Source organism: Sturnira hondurensis, unplaced genomic scaffold (genome assembly GCF_014824575.4).
Source record: "Sturnira hondurensis isolate 20B ecotype Veracruz unplaced genomic scaffold, ASM1482457v3 Scaffold0004068, whole genome shotgun sequence".
Lineage (NCBI taxonomy): Eukaryota > Metazoa > Chordata > Mammalia > Chiroptera > Phyllostomidae > Sturnira > Sturnira hondurensis.
Genome location: NW_028076699.1, coordinates 4,945,211 through 4,969,023, shown reverse-complemented (window position 1 = coordinate 4,969,023; position 23,813 = coordinate 4,945,211). Strand labels below are relative to the sequence as shown.

The window sequence follows — 23,813 nt, the reverse complement described above, 5'->3', positions numbered from 1 at the left end:
ATACCATGATATATAAAAAACAAATGAAAAACTGGGCTGGGTGGAGTGAGGAGGAGGAAAAGGACCTTTACCTCCACCCAACTCACATACTGCCTACCTCCTGCAGCGTCAACAAAGTATTGAGAATTGCTGGTAGAGTAGTCTGGACAACTCCAAATCTGTCTTCTGTAAATGAGGCTGCTACCAAGTGAGAGAGACCTTAAAGGGAAAAGAAAAAGTTAAAAGCAAGTTAAAATTAGGCATATCAATTTGCAATATATCTGTCTGATAAAGGATTGGTATTCTGAATATATAAAAACCTTCGAAATAAAAGAGAAGTAATACAGTAGAAAAATGGGCCACAGACCAAAAGAGGCACTGGAAAGCAGCTCAAATGCAGCCGGCATGAATAAGACACAGTCTGTCTGCTTTGTGTTCTAGCAGAAAAATGTTTTTTAATGTAATATTGTATTTGGTAGTGATAAATGCTAGGAAGAAAAACAAAGTCCCCACAGACTGAAGGTTGTAAGGGTACTTTCATTAGGTGATAGAAAAGGCCTCCCTGAAGAATTACCATTTAAGCTTTCAGAAGGAAGTATCTATAACACAAATACATAGTTTCTTTAACAACTAAGTTTTCATATTTAACCTAAGTTAAATATATTAAAATATATTAAATAAGTTACATCAACATAAAAAGTAAAAACATTCTATTAATTGCAGTTTTTATGAAGGGAAGATATGCAAAACTACCAGGCTCAGTTTCTCTGCTTACACAAGGTCTATTCAGAAAAAGAACAGCAATTGTTAATATGATGAGAACCACGTGACATCATGTAACCTGGCAGCCAAGGAGTAGGCTGGAATGTACATGCATGAACAACGACAACTTCACTGTACTAGTCAGTGGTAGCGGTAGATGCCATTGAGTGAGCATGTGTACTGTGTGGCCGTCACATTCAAAATGACTGAGCAAGTACAGCAATGACTCTGCATCAAATTTTGTGTTAACCATGAACATTCCTCCAAGGAATCTAATCAGATGATTCAGAAGGCCGCAGCTATGGGCATCGGTGATTGACAACTTCATCATGACAACACACCTGCTCATGCATCAGGTCTTGTGCAGAGTCTCCAGTGAAACATCAGATCACTCAGGTGACTCGGCCCCTCTACAGCTCAGATTTGGTACCCTGTGACTTCTGGCTTTTCCCAAAATTTAAATCACCTTTGAAAGGGAAGAGATGTCAAACCTTTGATGAGATTCAGGAAAATATGACAGGGTAGCTGATAGCAACTGGGAGAACCTGTGTGAGGTCCCAAGGTGCCCACTTGGAAGGGGACTGAGACATCGTTGTCCTACGTACAATGTTTCTTGAATCTTGTATTTTCTACAATAAATGTCTATATTTTCCATATTACATGGCTGGAAACCTTCTGGACAGACCTCACATACAAGGAAAATTTCTGCCCAGATTAAAGTGCATCTAAATATTTAAGAAAAATAATTTACGTAGAGCAAAGATATAAAAATATATCTAAAAATTCAAAGGTTGACATCAAAGTCCAAAACTGACCTTTAATGGATCACACTTCAAAATTTAACTGATAATTAAAATCAGACTTCCGGCCAAGATGGAGGCATAGGTGGAAACACTGTGCCTCCTTGCACAACCAAGTTTAAAGACAACAAAGTTTTAGCAGCAAAAATGCAATCAAAACACAGAAAATTGAACTGTACAAAGTCCAACAATGAACCATTCATCCAGACCAGTAAGAGGGACGGAGTCAGTAGCTGGTGGGGTGGAGCAGGGATGTGCAGGAAAAAGTGGCCAGACTGACCCAGGCCCGCAGGCGGCGGTTGGCAGATCCCAGGTGTGGGGTGGCAACAGGTGGACCCAGTGAGGGAGCAAGGCGGCTGGTAGACCGCGTTCACACATTCACACTCAGATAAACCAGGCGAAGGAGCGAGCAGTGAGACAGATTGGGCAGGATAGGGCCCCAGCGACAAGAATTAAAGCCTAAAAGCACCAATCGGTAAAACTTTCAGGGTCAAGGTGCTGGGAGAAGCTCCCAGGCTCACCGAGAGTTTGTTGGAGAGACCCTCAGGGTCCTGGAGGGTGCACAGGCCCACACCCAGAAGCCGGCATCAGGGGGACCTGGTTTGCTTGCGGGAAGTAGCAGAGGGGACAGAAATCTAAGAGAGAGCGGAACAAACACCATTGCCCCTTTCTGACCCCACCCCCACATACAGTGTCACAACCCAGCAACTGGGTTGCCCCACCCTGGTGAACACTTAGGCTCCGCCCCTCATAAGTAACAGGCGTGAACAGACCAAAACATTATGGCTCAAACAGAAGAACAAATCAAAGCCCCAGCGCCAACACTTCTAAGCAGCCAAGAGATAGCCAACCTATCAGATGCACAGTTCAAATCACTGGTGATCAGGATGCTCACAGAACTGGTTGATTTTGGTCACAAATTAGAGGAACAAATGAAGGCTAAACTAATTGAAATGAAGAGAAATGCACAGGAAACCAATAGTGGTAGAAAGGAAACTGGGACTCAAATCAAGGGAGTGGACCAGAAGGAAGAAAAAAACGACCAAACAGAAAAGAAGGAAGAAACAAGAATTCAAAAAAATGAGGAGAGGCTTAGGAACCTCCAGGACATCTTTAAACGTTCCAACATCCGAATTATAGGAGTACCAGAAGGGGAAGAGGAAGAACAACAAGTGGAAAACTTATCTGAACAAACAATAAAGGAGAACTTCCCCAGTCTGGCAAAGGAAATAGACTTCCAGGAAGCCCAGGAAGCTCAGAGAGTCCCAAACAAGTTGGACCCAAGAAGGAACACACCAAGGCACATCATAATTACATTAGCCAAGATTAAAATGAGGAGAGAATTCTAGAAGCAGCAAGAGATAAGTGGACAGTCACGTACAAAGGAGTTTCCCTCAGATTGTCAGGTGATTTCTCAAAAGAGACCTTACAGGCAAGAAGGGGCTGGAAAGAAGTATTCCAAGTCATGAAATCCAAAGACCTTCATCCAAGATTGCTCTATCCAACAAAACTTTCATTTAGAATGGAAGGGCAGATAAAGTGTTTCTCAGATAAGGTCAAGTTCAAGGAGTTCATCATCACCAAGCCCTTATTATATATGAAATGTTAAAGAAACTTATCTAAGAAAAAGAAGATAAAAAATATGAACAGTGAAAGGACAGCAAACTCACGGTTATTAACAACACTTTAAAAAAAGGCAAACTAAGAGGACAGCTAGATCAGGAGCGGAACCACAGAAATGGAGATCACATGGAGGGTTAACAACAAGGGAGTGGGAGAAGTGGGGAGAAGGTACAGAGAATAAGTAGCAATAGGCAGTAGGTAGAAAATACACGTGGGGGGCAAGAGTAGTGTGGGAAATATAGAATCTAAAGAACTTGTGACACATGGACATAAACTAAAGGGGGGGAATGGTGGGGGAGGGAGTATGCTGGGTGAAGGGGAATAAAGAGGGGAATGAGACAACTGTAATGGCATAATCAATAAAATATATTTAAAAGAAAAATAATAAAATAAAATCATAGNACACGTGGGGGGCAAGAGTAGTGTGGGAAATATAGAATCTAAAGAACTTGTGACACATGGACATAAACTAAAGGGGGGGAATGGTGGGGGAGGGAGTATGCTGGGTGAAGGGGAATAAAGGGGGGAATGAGACAACTGTAATGGCATAATCAATAAAATATATTTAAAAGAAAAATAATAAAATAATAAAATAAAATCATAGTGCAGTGCACTTAAAGTGCTTACCTTCCAAAGCCCAAATATGCATTTGGGCCTCTGAGAAAACAGCCTGAATGGAGGCCTCTGGGTGCTACAAATACAAACAAAAACAAACATTTAAGCAAGTTCTCCTGGGCAAAAACTCTTATTACTTCATCTGATCAACTATGCAGACTATAACAATAAAATGTTCAAGCTGCCTCTCAAGAACTAAAACCTGAAATTTTTATACAATATGATTTAACTACAATAAAGCATTCTGCCACCAACTTATGTGACCCTTGCCAAATCTCTAAATCTCTATTTTACTATGAGACCCTTGCCTCAGTTTCTCATTTAAAATAAGAGACACACTCAACCTACCACAAAGGATTAGTATAGAGATCGCTTAGAAGAATGATTACAAAAACTTAAAAACAAAAAACACAAACCTACCTAAATACAAACTACCTCTCTTGAATTGTCTATCTCAATCCTACTCCAAAGAAAAACCACCCAACCTTCCTTAATATAATAAGGCTGAGTAGCGTGGTGCAACAACGGGCCCATTTAAATGAATGCTGGCTTTGGTAACACAACCAATGTAGCCTATTAAGTACAACATGTTACACTCCTCAGCATCAAAGGGCACTGCCCATAACTCCTTATCATACAATAGATCCACCTGCAAAATTAGAATCAAAAGTAGCTGTTCACTTCCAGGGAAAAAGGACATCTTTTTCGGTGTCTGCTCTGCCACTTACTGACCACATGCCCTAAGGCTAGCTACCTGACCTCTCAGAGCCTCAGGTTCCTGATGTGTAAAATGAGAACAAAAAGACAACTCACAGGAAGATTGTTAGAAACAAATGAGGGAACTTAAGTGAAAAGAGCAAGAGTGAGTTCTCTGTAGCCTTGTGAAACAAAGCACTAAGTAAAACTTCAGACAGCCCCTCCTCTCTTGGTGGAAGGCCTTCCTCAGGGGTCAACTAGTTTCCCCAAAGCTCTGGACAGTCTAAGGTAAGATTATTTTGGATAAAGGTAATTGCTAAGGGGGTGATCTTCCCTGCCACCACAGTGAAAAAAGTTCCACAAACTTTAACTGATTCTTTGTTATGTGACAGGTATACCCTATCAGAGCTACTCAAATCTCTCCCCACCAAAGTACGACTCCCAACAAATAAAAATAATGTATATCAATGCAAACTTTCACTTGAAGGCATAATTGCATGCAATATTAGCTAATACTGCAATATCTTCAGAAAGAGAAAAGCTAGATTAAAAAAAACTAAAACAAAACAAAAATTCTTTCCCCTGCATATGGACAAAGGTTTTGCTCATCAAAGGATTAGCTAACACACAACAGCTGTAGCCAGTGAAAACAGGAATGAATTTTTAGCTTCTGCAACTGAGATTTACTCTCCTGTGGCAGGGGAGCAAGCAACTAAGAGACAAGTTGGAAAGTCATTTAGCTTTTGGCCTGAATTACAACTTTTTATCTAACATAAGTTTAACATCTGCTATCTAACCCAGTCATCTCTCTAATGAAGAGCAACTTGGCCACAAAGATGTTAGTGGGACAATGAGTCACGAAGGCCTGTCATGGATTTGCTCCTTTTGCAGGATGGGGTTGCCATCAGCACAAAGCTGCCTGCAGTCAAGAGACTCAGGAAGCAAGTGTAGTCAAGCCCCAGAAGGCCACTGAGGTGACATGTGAATTGACAGTGGGCAGCTATGGTTAAAATGGAAGTTCAGTGAAACACTAATGCAAAGCTGTTTGGCTTGCTAGGCTCAAGGTAAATATTTAGAAGACCAATCCTATCTCCTACTTCATTTCTTTTTTTTTTTAAGATTTTATTTATTTATCTTTAGAGAGAAAAGGAAGGAGAGAAGGAGAGAAATATTAATGTGTGGTTGCCTCTTGTGAGTCCCCTGCTGGGAACTGGCCTGCAACCCAGGCATGTGCCCTGACTGGGAATCGAACCGCGATTGTGTGGTTGTCAGGCCCGCGCTCAATCCACTGAGCTACACCAGGGCTTACTTCATTTCTTATTTCATTTCCTCTCCCCCTTTCCCCAATGCTGTAACTACATATTCTTACCTTACTGAAAAAATACATTATTAGCACCCGTTTTGACAAGAAATTCTTAATCTGAGTTGGAAAAAAAGAAAAAATTAACTCATTTACAGTTTTCAATTCTATTCAAATATACGTTTTCAACTTAAATAAAACAAACAAAATACAGAGAATGAACAGTATTTACAATAAACCATATAAGGAAGTACCTTTGTACTCTAAGTTGGATAACCAAGACAGGCCAGGCCATTGAACCTAAACTGCACCACATGTACACATTAAAGACCTCCAAATTAAAGACCTGTCATAATGAAAGGAATTCTAAGTAGACCTGGTATTATTTCCTAAGACCATATTCTTTCTCAATTCTCCACAGCTGTCTTGTCCTTTAACCTCTTAATACCAAAAATGAGCATGTTTTCCCTACTCCTCTCTCCCCCTCCTCAAATCTTAAGATGTGGAGTGGTTTTCTACTAGTTGACATTTACAGAGAAAATATCTTAGTATTATTATAAGCTGACAGTATTTAAGACACATAAGCATATTAGATACTGAAATCCATAAAATGTTTTCAGTTCTTCCCTCAATTAAGCCTTCCACCAGCAAATGTTATTATTCCTCCCATATTAAAAGGTAAAACCCTTTCTTGACCCTTCAACTCCCCCCACATTTACCCCATTGTTCTGCTCCCCTAGGAGCAAAACTCCTAGAAAGAGCAGGCTTTTCTCATGGCCTCCAATTCCTCTCCCACTCTCTCCTGACCCCATGCCAATCAGGCATCCATCCCCACTACGTCACCCAACAGCCCCAGACAAGGATTCCATGGCCTGCACATTTCTACCGCAACACTTCATCGTCAGTTTGACTCTCCTGCTGCTTATTAGCAGCAGTACCTGACACTTCTTGGTTCTCTTCTCACCTCAATGGCCACTTGGTCTCCTCTGCTATCTCACACCTCCCTGACCCTTATTACTGGAAGATCCCAATTCTTGCATCTCTTTTCTTCTGTATCTACACTCCACAAGAGTTTTCTTGGAGTCTCATAGTTTTAATACTGTCTATACTCTCATGACTTCCAAATTTACATTTCCATCCCAGAACTTCCCCCTACACTCCAGATATATGTCTAATTTCTTACTCTGTATTTTTACTTGACGATCTGCCAACATTGGTTTGAATTAACATGTTTGAAATCAAACTCTGGATTTCCCCCACCTTATCTCCATCAAAACCCTTCTTCCAGAATCATTAGCAAATTGCACTCAATAAAGTTTAACTGTATTATTTCAGATCCTTGGGCCAAAAACTTTAGAGTCAACATTTAGTCTGTATTTCTCACCACAAACAAATCATAAGCAAATCCTATTACATCTACCTTCAAAATATATCCAAACCGTGACCACATCTTACAGTCTCCACCACACCCAAGCTGGTCACAGACACCACCATCTTGCACTAGGTACTTCAAGCGCTTTACTACTGGCTCTCTGCTTCTACCCCTCCCTCTGAGAATGTACTGTCAGCACAGCAGGTTGAGCAGCACTCTCAATTTGTAAGGACAAAACCATACAGTGGCTTTCCAACTCACTCAGAAAATGTCAGTCCTACACAACACTAATGGGCCCAATGAGCTCTGGGTGCCGGTGACCCCTCTGACCTCATCACCCACCGACCTGCCACAATCCCCTCACTCACTCTGCTCCAGTCACACCAGTGTCCACATTCCTCACACAAACCAAGCACAGCTCAAAACCAGTTGACTGGTAATTTCATATGGGACAACTGAATATAGGAAGGCTCAAAAAAGTCCTACTAATCCCTAGTAGCTTACTCCTGTGAGATCCTTGATGATCAATGTTACATGCAAATATGAATCCTATAACCGTATCATCATACCTGTTCATGTTTATTATGAATCCATGAATATATCACACTGGGCTGTCTCACTGTCTTACCCTCAGCACTAAGAGTAGATGGAAAATTAGAAAGTTCATTCATTTGCTGGTCTATTAAAAAAAAAAAAACAAGGTGAAAACTCAGACTATCTGATTCTCTGCAACTATGACATTTCAAAATACACAAAATAAACAGTCCTCACCAGAAGCAGAAGTCCATAATCGTGGCCCTCTTCTTACTAGCTGAGAACCTTGAGGTGAGCCATAGCAGGTGTTTACATCAAAAATCCCAGCCATCCGATTCACTACACTAGAGCCAAATGGAGATCCAAGGGGGCTGGCAACACCAGGTGTAGATAATTTCGAAGACAACAGTGATGTCTTAATTAACGGTGTCATTGAAGGCCGAGGCATCTGGCTAGACGTGGGGGTCAAAAATGTAGTTTCTTCTGCAAAAGAACAGATCCAGCGCTAAAAGGGCAACCTAATCCAAACAGACCAACATGGGGGTTCTCAAATTTTACGCCTCTCCATTTTTTGTTTAATGCATATCCTAAGGCCCAGTAGGTTGTTTCCACTTAGGTTTATATTCTCAAGATCCAGTTTTTACTACTGCAATTCAATGGCCACTCAAGGAGCTTTAAACATCTTTTTCTGTCAGATTGGTATGGCCTCTCTTGTTTTTTTCTCCTCATGCATATCCTCATCTCCAAGGTCAGTTTCTCTAAGGTGTTTTGAATAAACTTCTCAATTTATATTTTATTTTTATATGGCATCAACTTTAATTACTGCAATATAATCTTTCCAGTTTTACTGCATGCTCTGACTGTAACTATTACTTGGCTAAACATAACCAAATTTATATTACAATAATATACAGATAAAACCCAATTATGAAATGGGCAAAAGACCTGAATAGAAACTTCCCCAAAGAGGACATACGAAGCACCTGTTGACATGAAAAAATGCTCAGCAGCACTATTCATCAGAGAAATGCAAATTAAAACCTCAATGAGATATCACCTATACCTGTCAGATTGGCTACCATCAATAAATCAATAAACAAATGTTGGCAAGGATGTAGAGAAGAGGGAACCCTAATGCATTGTTGGTGGAAATGCAGTCTGGTAGAGCCACTGTGGAAAACAATAAGAAGTATCCTTAAAAAACTAAAAATGGAGCTCCCTTATGACCCAGTGATTCCAATTCTGGGAATACATCCCAAGGATCCCAAAACACGAATACAAAAAAATACATGCACCCCTATGTTTACAGTAGCACTTTTTACACTAACCAAGATTTGGAAACAGCCTTAGTGCTCATCAGCAGATGAGTGAATAAAAAAGCTGTGGTACATTTACACAATGAAATACTACACAGCAGTAAAAAGAGAAGAAACTCTTCCATTTCCCAATACCAAGGATGGACCTGGAGAAAATTATGCTAAGTAAATTAAGCCAGTCAGTGAAAGAAAATTACATGATCTCATTTATTACGTGGAATCTAATGAACTAACAAACAATAAACTAATGACTAATATAGTGACAGAAGCTAAGATACATAAAACAGACCAAGAGCTGTCAGAAAGGGGGGTGGGGTAGCGGGACAGGATGAAAGATGGTGAAGGGACTAACCAAAGAACATTTACGCACAACCCATGAGCATGGATAAGAATACAGGACTGGCTCAGGAAAGGGCAAGGGTGGAGCTGGGGAAAGGGAAAAAGAGTGGGAGCAACTGTAACAGCATAAATGATAAAAATAAAAGGTGTACAGGAAAAAAATTATAGATAAGAGGGCTAACCTTATCCCATTTTCCCAAGTTCTTTCAAATTAACAAAAGTCACATCAAAGACCAATTTGCCCAGAATATGTACACGTGACTACAAATCTCATCTGTAAACAGCTTTTTCACAAATTAACTCTATGAACTTAGTTATAGTATCTGCTGTACAAAAACAAAAGAACATTTTCCCTGACACTACAGTAGAAGGCATAAAGACAAATCATACACTAGTATTCTATCTTCTTAATAAAACCACAATACAATAAGACATTAAACATTTAAAGTAGCAAATTTCCATTACATAACTTTTTAGAGTTGGTGGCAATTAGAACTCTCTGAATACTCAATTTTTAATACTGAAGTTTTTAAGTTCAGCAAAAATTCCTCAAAATTAGAGGTGAATTGTCTGCATGATGGGATAGGACAATAATTTAAAATAATGAAAATCCACCCCAGCTGGTGTAGCTCAGTGGATTGAGTGCTGGCCTGTGAATCAAAGGGTGGCCAGTTCGATTCCCAGTCAGGGCCCATGCACTCAGTCAGGGTTGCACCAGGTCCCCAGTTGGGGGTGCCCAAGAGGCAACTGCGCATTGATGTTTCTCTCCTTGTCTTTCTTCCTCCCTTCCCTTCACACTAAAAATAAATAAAACCTTTAAAATATAAAAATGATGACAATCCCATTTAGAAACATAAGTCCTCCAACCCCAAATTATAGTGATCTTTGTAAAATGCTAACTTGATGTACCTAGGCTACTCAAAATCCTCTACTGGTTCCATCTCCCCATGGGATAAAAATCTTTTTTTATAATGTACATGAACTCCTTTTATTACCAAAAATCTCCTTACCCATGCAGACTCCTCTTTGACAGCTTTCTTTTTAGCCATAACATTGTTTTATCATAATCTGTGTGCCTTTCACTAAAAAGTCAGTTCCAAGAATATTTTGTCATCTTTGATTCTCTGGCTTCTAGAACATTGTTTGGTATGTGGTAGGCAGTCAATAAATATCTGATCTATATATAAATACTAATCTGAAAGCTGATAATGTCTGAAACATTCTACAATATTTTAAAATCTGACATTCCTGGCCCTGACCGGTGTGGCCCAGTTGGTTGGGCATCGTCCTGCAAAGTGAAAGGTCGACGGTTTGATTCCCACTCAGAGCACACCAATCCGGGCACATGCAAGCAACCGACTGAAGCTTCTCTCCTTCTCTCTCTCTCCTTCCCTTCCCCACTCTAAAATAAGTAAATAAAGTCAACTAAAAAGTAAAAATTAAGCCATTGTTTAAAATCTGACATTCATACACTTATTTCAAGCATTTTTCAACTGTAGTCTATTTGTTTTTGGTATATGGTTTCTCCAGAGTAATAATGTAAACATGTTTGTCTTTTGGTCCACTGAGAAATTTTTTTAACTATCAAGATTAATTGATGTTTAAAAAGTGGAAGATTTCACATAAGATTTTTTCAGATTTTAGGCGTCTCTTTAAAAAAAAGACCAAGAGTTCAGCCCTGACCATCGTGGCTCAGGTGATTGGGCATTATCCCACAAAGCAGTTGCAGGTTCAGTCCTGGTCAGGGTGTGTGTGAGAAGCAACAGATCAATGTTTCTCTCCCTCTTTCTCCCTCCCTTTCCCACTCTAAAAATAAATAAACAAAATCTTAAAAACAAACAACAGGAGTTCAAATTCCCCTTCAGATGATGCCTGTTCTCTCAAGTTTACCACAGCTCACCTAGTCAGTTTCACCCATTTGTACTAAGTAAATGCTTAGCACCAAAAGACACTGAAGAGTCTTAAATTCCAAGGCATTTTCTACTAAAGGGATTTGGTAAAATAAAATAGCATTAAGTTTCTCTACCTGTATTTCTTCCTCACAACCTTCATCTTTCAAACTAAAGTAGTACTAACATTGTATTAAGGTATCTTAAAACAATGAATGTATTTAAAACATGAAGATTTATTCTTATGCATAACAATGTATCTTAAAACAATGAACTGCCAAGTTACTCATCATTTTCAGCTGTTCTTTGGACATTTTCCAGAAACTTCTTGTATCTCTGGGATACTGAAATTAGAACAGCATCCAATACTATTTGTAAAGATTTACCTGGCTTTGCATTAGGGTAAATTGAAGTCTCCTATTTGATAACCAACATTTTTTTATCCTTTTAATACCACCACCACTGGACTGCATTTTTTTCTACCTATCATGATACCAAATTCTTTTACTTGGTTCAGTATAATATCCCATATACTAGATCAGTTTTCCCTAAAAATATATATCCCCCACTCGCATACATATCTTTAGATTAACTACCACCGTTCTTAGGAAATAAAATGCAAAAGCTTTCCCCTCTCTTAGTAACACAAGCAGCTACCTGGAGAATTCACTTTCTTGGGTTCCACGGTGTATGATGAAGACATTACCCTTCCATTGGTAGCAGCAGCTTCTTGGTGGAGAACCAGCTTCTGAGTCATATCATTGAGAANATCAGTTTTCCCTAAAAATATATATCCCCCACTCGCATACATATCTTTAGATTAACTACCACCGTTCTTAGGAAATAAAATGCAAAAGCTTTCCCCTCTCTTAGTAACACAAGCAGCTACCTGGAGAATTCGCTTTCTTGGGTTCCACAGTGTATGATGAAGACATTACCCTTCCATTGGTAGCAGCAGCTTCTTGGTGGAGAACCAGCTTCTGAGTCATATCATTGAGAAGATTTAAACACTCCCTTGAAATGGCTGTCCAATTGTGGGGGTGTCCACCTAGAAGGTCCAAACACCAAATTTTAAAACTTAGATAATTGTAGTCTCTCAAATGAGGAGAAAAACCAATTAGAAATGCTTTGTATCAGGGCCCACTTTTCTCAGTTAAGCTATTATTTATATTCATGCCATCTAATACACAGCAGGAGTTCAATAAATATTTGGAAGAAATAATTTTCCAAAAAGTCTATAAGCATTCCTATTTTACCATAAAAAAATCTCCTGAACTGATCACTAAAATACAGCCAAGCACTAGAGTGTGGTGTGAGTGTGGGCGCCCAGGGCACTGCCCCAGCAGTGCTGAACAGACTGAGACAGCAAACGCTAGCATGTCTAACGAGACACACCTGGCCCCTGGTGACCTCTAAACTGTTGTTTCTGATCCACTGTGCTTCCTTATATTTTCATTTCTATAACAGTCTCTATTTGCTCTTACATCCACATGAGTCACATATTATTTTGTAATAATACTTTATACCTGAAGAGCTTACATATCTGTTTAACTCAAACTACAATGGTCCACACTCCTATTCCCTTACTTCTCATTGCCTTTTGATTTTTTATGTCCTAGAGCTGTCTGTGAAAATCAACTTTGCTTCATTATGTGTTATGAATAGCTGTAATCCGGACTTCTGGCCAAGATGAAAGTGTAGATGGAAATACTGTGCCTCCTCACACAACCAAAATTAAGGACAACAAAGATTTAGGAACAAAAACACAACCAGAACAGACAGAAAATTCAACTCTACCAAAGTCCTACAACTACTCAACCAGACTGGTAAGAGGGGCGGAGTTGGCGGCTGGAGGAGAAGGATCGTGGCAGGAAAAGGTGGTGGCAGGAGTACATGTGGCGCGGGGCTGGCAGACCCTGGGTGCGAGGAGGAAACAAGCAGAGCCTGCAAGGCTGCTGGCTGACTGCGGTCACACATTCACACACAGATAAACTAGGCAAAAAGGGGCAGTGAGAGACTGCGAAACCTAGGGCAACAGAGCCCCAGCAACCGGAAATAAAGCCTAAAAACACCGACTGAAAACGTGCCAGGAGAGACTCCTAGCCTCATAGGAGAGTTCAGTGGAGAGACCCACAGGGTCCTAGAACGTACACAAGCCCACGCAGGAACCAGCACCAGAAGGGCCCAATTTGCTTGTGGGAAGTGGCAGAGGGGACTGAAATCTAAGAGAGAACAGAACAAGCGCCACTGCTTCCTCTCCAACCCTGCCCCCACATACAGTGTCACAACCCAGCAACTGGGTTGCCCCGCCTTGGTGAACACCTAAGGTGTAACCCCTCATACGTAACAGGTGTGACCAGACCAAAACATTATGGCTCAAACAGAAGAACAAATCAAAGCCCCAGAGCCAATACTTCTAAGCAACAAAGAGATAGCCAACCTATCAGATGCACAGTTCAAAACACTGGTGATCAGGATACTCACAGAACTGGTTGATTTTGGTCACAAATTAGATGAAAAAATGAAAGCTACATTAAGTGAAATGAAGGAAAATGCACGGGGAACCAATAATGATGGAAAGAAAACTGGGACTCAAATCAATGGAATGAACCAGAAGGAAGAAAGAAACAACCAACCAGAAAAGAAAGAAGAAACAAGAATTCAAAAAAAAATGAGGAGAGTATAGTGGAGGTTCCTAAGAACCTCCAAGACCTCTTTAAATGTTCCAACATCCAAATTATAGGAGTACCAGAAGGAAAAGAGAAAGAACAACAAGTGGGAAAGTTATTTGAACAAATAATAAAGGACAACTTCCCCAATCTGGCAAAAGAAATAGACTTCCAGGGAGTCCAGGAAACCCAGAGAGTCCCAAAGAAGTTGGACCCAAGAAGGAACACACCAAGACACATCAGAATTACATTAGCCAAGATTAAAATGAGGAGAGAAGTCTAGAAGCAGCAAGAGATAAGTGGACAGTCACGTACAAAGGAGTTTCCCTCAGATTGTCAGGTGATTTCTCAAAAGAGACCTTACAGGCAAGAAGAGGCTGGAAAGAAGTATTCAAGTCACGAAATGCAAGGACCTACCATCCAAGATTGCCCTACCCAGCAAAGCTTTCCTTTAGAATAGAAGGGTAGATAAAGTGCTTCTCAGATAAGATCAAATTCAAGTTCATCATTACCAGCTCTTAGTATATGAAATGTTAAAGGGACTTATTTAAGAAAAAAAAGATAAAAAATATGAACAGTGAAAGGACAGCAAACTCAGTTATTAACAACCACACCTAAAACAAAAGCAAACTACACCTAAAACAGGAGCAGAGTCACAGAAATGGAGATCACATGGACGGTTAGCACAGGGGAGTGGGGGAAGGAGGAGGAGGGAGAAGGTATAGAGAACAAGTAGCACAGACAGTGGGGAGAAAATAGATAGAGGGAGGGCAAGAGTAGTGTGGGAAATGTAGAAGCTAAAGAACTTATGACACATGGACATGAACTACAGGCAGGTAATGGGGGGGGGGATGTGGAGGGGAATGAAAGGGGGGAATGGGACAACTGCAATGGCATAATCAATAAAATATATTTTTTAAAAAAGAATAGCAGTAATCCACTGAAAATTGGTTTCCCTATCCTGGGTGCCAAATAATCATTCTCTTTACTAACAGCCTTCCTTAAACATTTCCCTTTTATAACTCAAGAGGAGCATCACTTCACCTGCAAACAAAATGCTTCATCAGTAGGCCCTAATGTTTTGTACTGCTATAACTCAGGACCGCTAGAGAACTACGTTAAAGGTCTAATCAAATTTTAATAATATGCCCTAGTTCTCTGACAGAGAACGTGCCACCCTGTTATAGTTTCCTTGAATAGCTGGTGAAAATATTCAATGTACAGAGAACCTAAGTCTGATAGAAAAGTATTGCTACAGCCCTGACCGGTGTGGCTCAGTCGGTTTGGTGTCGTCCCGTGATGTGAAAGAAAGGTTACGGGTTCCATTTCCAGTCAGGCATATGCCTGAGTTTCGAGTTCAGTCCCCAGGCAGGATGCATGACACAGGCAACCAAATGGTATTTCTCCCACACAATGATATTTTGCTCCCTCTCTCCTTCCCTTCCCCTCTCTAAAATAAATAAATAGAATCTTAAAAGAAAAGTACTGCTACATTTATTCTCCATATTTTTCATGTTACTAAAAGTAGAATGGCTTCGATCATTTATATTTTTATATAATCCGGATTGTATTTCCATGTAACTTTTAACTATACATAAGGTTTATTTTACAATGTGGGAATTGGCAAGTTTGGCAAAATAATAAAGTGCTCACTAGACAGAAGATGAAAAGCTACCAGTTCTTTGTTCCCCACTGGTGGCAGGGGCTGGAATTTTCTCCTCCCTAGGAACAAAGCAGAACACTGGTACAATTAAATTAGTCTTGAAGAGGTTGGCAAGTAACAGAATTGCCGAGAGCACCTTTGGGTCACCATCAAATCTAGTTCCTTTCCACTCTGTTTCAAGGGAGGCAGATAACATGACAGCAAGAGGGAGCTCTGCACTTGCGAGTCAAATGACAGAATTTCTTATTCCAGCTCTGATATCAATTTTATTTAAGTTAATGTCAGTTAAACTTTATTTAAGTTTAAGTTAATGACACTAATCTCTCTGAGAATAGGAACACCTGATATTTAAGACGCCCTGTAGCATTAAAACTTTGAGAATTCTTAAACTGCTTTACTGCTCTAAAACTGTCAACCTACCAAGTTAAGAGAATAAGGGGACTAAAACAAATAATGTGAAAGTTTAAAAATACCTTTCTTGATGATGTAACTTCTAACCACAACACCAACACTTTGTTTCATAAGATTTAAATTATGGCTTCATTTAATGCACTCACTCATGTGTGATATTTTATTAACTATACCTATCTCACCAAAAGTGGAACAGTTCCTACACACATGTCAAATCAGGTCTATTACTTTTAGTTTTGTTTTTTAAAATTATTTACTTATTTATTTTTAGAGAGAGGGGAAGGGAGGGAGAAAGAGAAGGGAGAAACATCCCTATGTGGCTGCCTCTCAAGCACCACCTGCAGGGACCCGGCCTGCAACCCAGGCATGCGCCCTGACTGGGAATCGAACCAGTGATCCTTTGGTTTGCAGGCCTGTGCTCAATCCACTGATCCATACCAGCCAGGGCAGGTCTATTACTTTTAGCATTACCTGGTTGGCTAAGACTAAAAACTTCTTGTCTTCGTGAAGGAGAGTATTGAGAAAGCAACATCAGGTCCTGCAAGGCCAAATACTAAAAAGAAAAAAATACATATTGTTTAATTTTTTAAATCTTTNGCCTCTCAAGCACCACCTGCAGGGACCCGGCCTGCAACCCAGGCATGCGCCCTGACTGGGAATCGAACCAGTGATCCTTTGGTTTGCAGGCCTGTGCTCAATCCACTGATCCATACCAGCCAGGGCAGGTCTATTACTTTTAGCATTACCTGGTTGGCTAAGACTAAAAACTTCTTGTCTTCGTGAAGGAGAATATTGAGAAAGCAACATCAGGTCCTGCAAGGCCAAATACTAAAAAGAAAAAAATACATATTGCTTAATTTTTTAAATCTTTATATAAAATCTTACTTATGAATTGGGCTCAGCATAATATATCTAAGGGGGAATTAGTTAAAATTTTCATAAAGAAAACAATATTTATCTTTCCTTTTTATACTTCCAGAACTTTCTTGCCCCTACCCTCTATAGGCTACCCCACCCACTGTAAGTTCCAGCTACAAGGAACTACAGAACTCTCTGTTTTCCTACCTCTGTGGAGGGAAACTTAAACATCACTTCCTCCTGGACCTTTCCCTGGCCACCCCCACACTAACATACAACACAGTTCTCAACTGTGGTACTTAATTTATCGTAGCTGCCTGTTTACTTTTCTCACCTGGTTCCACCCACCAAACCGTGAGGCAGGAACAAAGTCTTGCTTGCTACCACATTCAAAGGTAGTGTCTAACACACAGCAGACACGCAACATCTATTGTACACTCTCACCGAAAATTTTCATTTTGTTCTCTGGCAAACCTCCTCACTCATCATGCAAGAGACCATCCCTTCTGTGAAGCTTTCTCATATTGGTCCCAAACAGAATAAGTGCTTCCCACTGTACTCACCACAGTAAATTTTCATTACTTTGTCTATCTGCCTTTTCCATTAAGCTGTTCTACATCTTATTCATCATTACACCCTAAGTAACTAGCAGTGACTAACACGTGCCCAGTAAATAAAGACTTGTTAAATAACCAAATGAATGATACTTTTGTTTATCTATTAAACTAGTCATAATTGATATTTAAAAGTAATCACAGCCTTAGTGGTTCATTTTCTTATTGATTTGTAACTTCCAGAGTACAATCAAAACTGTGGGTTCTAACTATTTCAATTCTTTTTTAATACTATGACTTCACAGGATCACTTATAGTGTAGATTTACTTTAAAATTTCAAAATGCAATTTAAATTAAAATTTATTTTCACTTAGTTTGATTTATAAATTAATTGCAACTACTTTAAACTTTTATTAAGTTTTGTTTTAAGGTCATTATCACTATTTGTATCTTAAGTGAGTCGCTGAATGTCTACACACTACCAAGCACCACCTTTGATCGTAACAGCCAACAAGAGTACAGGAGTAAAAACACATACTGATCCAATGATAAAAAAAGTTAGCAGTGGTTTGTTCTGCTACCATGAAGAGTTTATGAAAAACTAATGAATATCATACACCATGCTTGGAAATATTTTCATATCTACCCCGAATATAGAATTAACTTAACTTGTGCACATGCATTGCAGTACATATTTCATTTTAGTCACTTGGAAAGAAAAGTGAAAAAGTGAACTGCATTCAATGTAGCATGTAAGTGATTTTATACCAGTACCAGAATAGTCTAGGCCCTCAAAAACATATATTCAAATACCTAAATATACTAAATATTAAGTCCTTCCACAAGGTAAGTTAGCTGTGACTGTGTGGAGATACAAGGACAGTTCTAGTACCTTTATAATGAGGGGAGGACTGCTGTTTAAAACTTTTGGGAGGCATTCATCTGACTCTTCTGCAAATGGTGGCTGAACAGGGAACAGATGAGCCTATCAAATATAATCAAAAGGATTATGATAATGAGTATTTTCATGACTTTATTACATAAAGTACTTACGGAAATTAATTAGAAACGGAGGCAATACAACCAAATTAACATCTTCAGTGTTCCTTGAAAAAATAGGTTGTATTAGAGTTATATATAACCAAACATACTACTTTCTAAAATGTTACTCTCACAGTTTTATTAGATCTCTGGCTTCCAATAATAGAAACAAATTTAAGAAACAAAGGTTCTTTGAAGGCACTAAAGGACATAAACTTACAGAAATGGTAAAATGAAACAGAAACACTCATTTTCTAAAACAAACACTTGGATGATAAAAACAATGTAAATCCCATTCATTAAAAAACATTTCTTCAATATAAATTTTTTAAGTTTCATTCAAAGAACAAATATTTCATTGCCGTACATTTAAAGATTTTAATAGCATCTATGTCAATAGCACATAAAAATTCAGTATGTATTTATACTAGAAGGGAAAGGAAGGAAAACCTTCAGAAAAGAATTAGATAGTAGATAAAGCTAATAGTAAATAGAGACCACTAGCAATCCATTCAGTTTAGTTTCCAACAATTAAGAATACTAACACTGTTCCTCATAAAAATAAAAAGTAATAATAACAACGTAACTGATGGTTATAAATGATACATGCCTAATGAAGTCTCAGAAGAAAAACCAAAACTCAGTTTACCAAAATGGCTTTGGGCAAAATAGCATGCTAATCAGTGCTCTACTAAAAATAAATTTGTGTCCTCCAAAATGCAAACATAATAACAAAAACTCAGCACTAACCTCTGTAGCATAGATTTTGAAGAGTATCCATGAGATGTACCAAGTCGTCAGGAGAAAGACTCCACATAACCAGACGTGGTAGAGTAATGAGAGATTCAAGAGGCCACTCACAGTATCAAGAGGCCTATGAAATTGCCTATGAAAGCAGAAATTAACTGTTTAATACCATGGGAAACACAACTGAAGCACTTAATGACTTGAGGCTCAATACCGAGAAACAAACAAATCCTATTTGTAAATGATAATGATAATGGTAATGGACCCCTCTCACTTTGTACCCTATGGAGGTCTTTCCCTTCTACCTTCTAACAAGGAGCATCAAGGGAGCCTGAAGGGAAGAGCAGACTAAACTGGAGCACAGCTCCTTGTGTTCAAAACCTTCACTGCCATTTACTATGGAGGAAGAATATGCCAAGACTCTAAGCCAACCCCTGGAGGCCGAGTAAAAGTTTATTATTATTGCTTTTGTAGTTTGACACTTAAAAGTCATTCGACATAACTAGCACCTCTCCTGGGCCCCATTTCAGCTCTATGAAGAGTTTCTTACTAATTAAATGCACATGGTATTAACTAAAAAATCTTTACTTTTAAAATAAGTTAAGAAACTCTCATCGGAACGCTAAATAAAACAAATGCTATCTTACCAAAACCTTGAACAGCTCAATTAGCGAAGTCATCATGATCCTACAATCACACAACAAGCAACTGTGAAAAAGGATTTGAACCTCTGACTTTGCCATTTGTAAGTGTTGTGATTACACAAATTTCCTGGCCCATGCCCCTCTCAGTTTCTTCATCCAGGTAATGAAGGCCTAATCTCTTTGTTCTACCTCTAATGGCTATTTTGAGATTTAAAACACCTTATGTTAGGAGAGCTCAGCATAGTATTTGACATTCACTTGTGGAGTGGTGGGCACAATAAATGGAGTTATTTTCAGCTTTTAAGTAAACATTTACTGAGGACCAAGCATACATTAAGGACAGAATACCAGTCACATAGAAACAAAACATTTTTTAAGTGAAAGGAGGAAAAAAGTGTTGTTAAATTTCTGTCAATTATCATTATTATTTTTCTTTTTCTATTTGACCCAGTTTAAAATCTGGGCTAACATAATACATGACCCATGCATTTGGTTTCACATCTAGCAATTCATCAGAAGACAAAACTAAATTTTACCTAGGAATTTAAAAAAATTAGAGATTGACATCTACACTCAAGAAACCATAATGTCTCATAAACACCCATATATGCCAATGTTCCCACTCCCAAAAACTAGTGCAGTCTATATATGATACAAAAAGTCTCACAGTGAAATAATAATTAAAGGAGCAAACACTAATAAAGACATTTACATTTATCTGCACAATAAAGATTAACCCTTTAACTATGTACAGAGTGCATCAGGAATACACCTGATTGCCATACATGACCTTCAACTGGTCACATGACACTCACCAATTTTGGTATCCTCACAGGCAAAGTCAGAATAATGCCCACAGCACTGCAGCTGTCTGGCACAATACTGCATAGAATTACTACTAAGTAATGCAAAAAAAACAAAAGAGAGGCATGCTGTGCAACTAAAGAAGTCTACTTTTATGTAAGGGCTGTATCTAACAAAAAATGAATTACTTCTGGGGACAGTAACTGGGTGACTGGGGTGTCAAAGGGCAAAAGGAATCTTCTTCACCACATACCCTTTTATACATCTTTGGAATTTCTGACTATGTGAACTACACTTATTCAAAAATGAATACAATTTTTAAAAATCTTAAAGGCTAACCAACTGAAACACCTGGAAAGAAGCAAACATCTAAAAGAATGAAACCATCTAAGAAGAATTACAATTACACTTCTCATAGAGCACTTACTCATCTACTTGAAGGTCCATAGCAGTGCTAATCCAAGCTTTGGGAATATGGCCTAAGCGGGGGAAAATACAAAGCTATGAGTATAAAAAGTTATAAAAGCAAAGCTTAACCATGCTTAGAGAGAGGGGAAAGGAGGGAGAAAGAGGAGAGAAACAATAATGTGAGAGAAAGATCAATTGGCTGCATTCTGCACCCACTCCAACTGGAGACTGGAATTGCAACCCAGGCATGTGCCCTGATGGGGAATCAAACTGGTGACCTTTCAGTTGGTGGGCTGATGCCCAACCCAGCCACACCAGCCAGGCCTTAATCGTGCTTTGAAACATGAGTTTAATGACACAGCCAAGTAGACACCAAGACCTCAGTTTAAATGCTAGATTGTCTGATTAGGAATGGGCAAGAAAAAAGAATAATTTCTAATTACAGGCAATCCTTGCTTTGCAGTTCCAGTATGTACATACTTCACTTACCATGGTCATCTATTCACTAAGACCAGTCCTCTGACAACTCAAATTTCAGTTTCCATGGCATATTCACTGTCAGCAACTCAATACAGTACTTCTACCTTTTCAGTACACAAATCAGTATGTAGATAATGAATGTACACCATGATTGATGTCCAATCACATCTCTTCTTTCAAAGTATGTCTGTGACTGGTCACTCACGTTATTTAGTTCAGGCACAGACAAGGCATGTAGTTGTGTTGCCTCCTTGTCTCCCCTGTTACCCCCACATTAGAGGGAACCATTCCGCATGGCATGGCAAAGGTAGCCTAGCCCCTGACTTGGAAAACCGGGAGCCACTCGGCACACAGGAACCAAGCCCACCAATCGGTTTTCCCGTGGGGAATCAGGCCTGCATTGTACCCAGGCTGCTTTGAGGCTTACTTTTTGCTAAAACTCCCTCACCCAGAATTGAGGCAGCAAGTGTTTATTGCATATCTTCAAAGTACTTCATAAAATCTATGCCAAACCTTCCAAGCATAGAGTGTAACCAGTTCAATCACTTTTTCCTTTGCATTTGCAAATATCCTTTCTCTTTGTAGTAATTAGAAACTTCCTCTCCTCTGTTATCTGTAAAGAGTAACCACCTAAAGGGAACCTGTGCATAGTAACATGAGGACCATCCTCGATGTAATGTAACCAGAAAAGCAATAAAAGCCTGTCCAGGCGGGGGTGGGGGCCCCCTCTCTCACTTAGAGAGCAGCCATGCCGTCCGTTTCTCCACAGGACTGCTGTAGTTGGTGTGAATTGGTTCGTCATAGCCACAGCACACGGACCCCATGGGCCAGAGTCTGCATCACCATATAACATGTTACAAATATGAATAACTGAAAGAGGAAAATGGCCAAAAAACCCAAAGTACAACAAAAAAATGAAAAGTGGTAACACTGGAAATAAAATTTAAAAGAAAGGGAAGAAACAGCTGACCATGGAAATCCTGACATGGCCCCTACTTCAGCCCAACATACAACTGCAGGCACACCTCGGAGATACTGCGGTGCTCCGGAGTACTGCAATAAAGCAAGACGTAATCTGTTTGCTAGTGGAGGGTCTTGCCTTTAATTTGTAAAAAATACACTGCACCTGTGAAGTGCAATAAAGTGAAGCACATTAAAAAAACAAGGTATGCCTGTATGAGAGAACAGCTAGGCTGTTTGTAGTAGGTTAATACAGTGAAGGATTAACATTAGAATGCCATGTTTGAAAACTATGTAGACAAATGGATTATATAAACTACAACGGAAAAAGTACACAACAAAATGGCCTACCCACAATGAGAACAATTTTGTGAAATTATATCCACAGAATAAAATAGGATCAGAAAAAGTTATAGTCTGAAAACTGTTTTAGAACATCAAATTTTAGTTATATTATTATGTGTTACTACTGAGATTAATGTTTTCCATCTAACTTGTACTGTTCATTATATTAAAGAAGCTATAGTTTGCCCTGGCTGGTGTAGCTCAGTGGATTGAGCATGAGCCTGTGAAGCAAAGGGTTGCCAGTTTGATTCCCAGTCAGGGCACATGCGTGAGATGCAGGCCAGGTCTCCAATAGGGGGACACATGAGAGGCAACCACACATTGATGTTTCTCTCCCACTTTCTCCTTCCCTTCCCCTCTCTCTAAAAATAAAAATAATAAAAAGAAGCTGTATTTTTATATTTGAATTCATGCTAATAAATCCTACAAATTCTATAAATTCCCTTAGCAACAGGCTATTTCTGTTGTATTAATACCAAGTTATAAATTCATAAAAAGGAGTATGTTATATCCAGAGTAATGGATAACCAAAGTAACCAAATCACATACAGTATTTTCCTTTTTTAAAAAACACTTTTGCGGCAAAAAACACATAACAAAATTGTATCATATTAACCATTTTTAAGTGGGCACACACTGTACGTGCCTTGCTGTGCGCCAGATCTCCAGAGCTTTTTCATCTCGCAACACTGATGCTCCACACCCACTGAGCAACATCGTCCCTTTTCTCCCTCCCCTCAGCCCCCCACAGCCACCGATCCTACTTTCAGTCTCTAAAAGTCTGGACTGACTAGACACTTCATACACATGGAACCACATACTATGTCTTTTTGTGACTGTCTTATTTCATGTGCTATAATGTCCGAGACTCAGCCGTGTTGTAGCATGTGACAGGATTTCCTCCTTTTTTTAAAGCTGAATGATATTCCCACTGTATGTAGATTCTACATTTTCTTTAACAATATTTTCCCTTAATTAAATATTCTTTGACAATCTAAATAAT

At 39.2% G+C, this 23,813-nt stretch overlaps 1 protein-coding gene across 3 annotated transcripts in view; it reads right to left on the bottom strand.

Moving 5' to 3' along the window:
- Nucleotides 1-23,813, bottom strand: part of NDC1 (NDC1 transmembrane nucleoporin) — a 54,508-nt gene that overhangs the window by 15,669 nt on the left and 15,026 nt on the right. For 2 of the 3 annotated variants that reach the window (XM_037043224.1, XM_037043222.1), the window contains 10 exons: nt 21,045-21,096; nt 19,173-19,308; nt 18,274-18,366; nt 16,715-16,796; nt 12,115-12,273; nt 7,919-8,164; nt 7,717-7,826; nt 5,845-5,895; nt 3,792-3,855; nt 98-198 (listed from right to left, as the gene is read on the bottom strand). In XM_037043224.1, the coding sequence (XP_036899119.1) occupies nt 98-198; nt 3,792-3,855; nt 5,845-5,895; nt 7,717-7,826; nt 7,919-8,164; nt 12,115-12,273; nt 16,715-16,796; nt 18,274-18,366; nt 19,173-19,308; nt 21,045-21,096 (1,094 nt within the window). Of the gene's footprint in view, nt 1-97; nt 199-3,791; nt 3,856-5,844; nt 5,896-7,716; nt 7,827-7,918; nt 8,165-11,882; nt 11,994-12,114; nt 12,274-16,714; nt 16,797-18,273; nt 18,367-19,172; nt 19,309-21,044; nt 21,097-23,813 lie in introns of all 3 variants that reach the window. The other variant, XM_037043223.1, reaches the window with a different exon arrangement.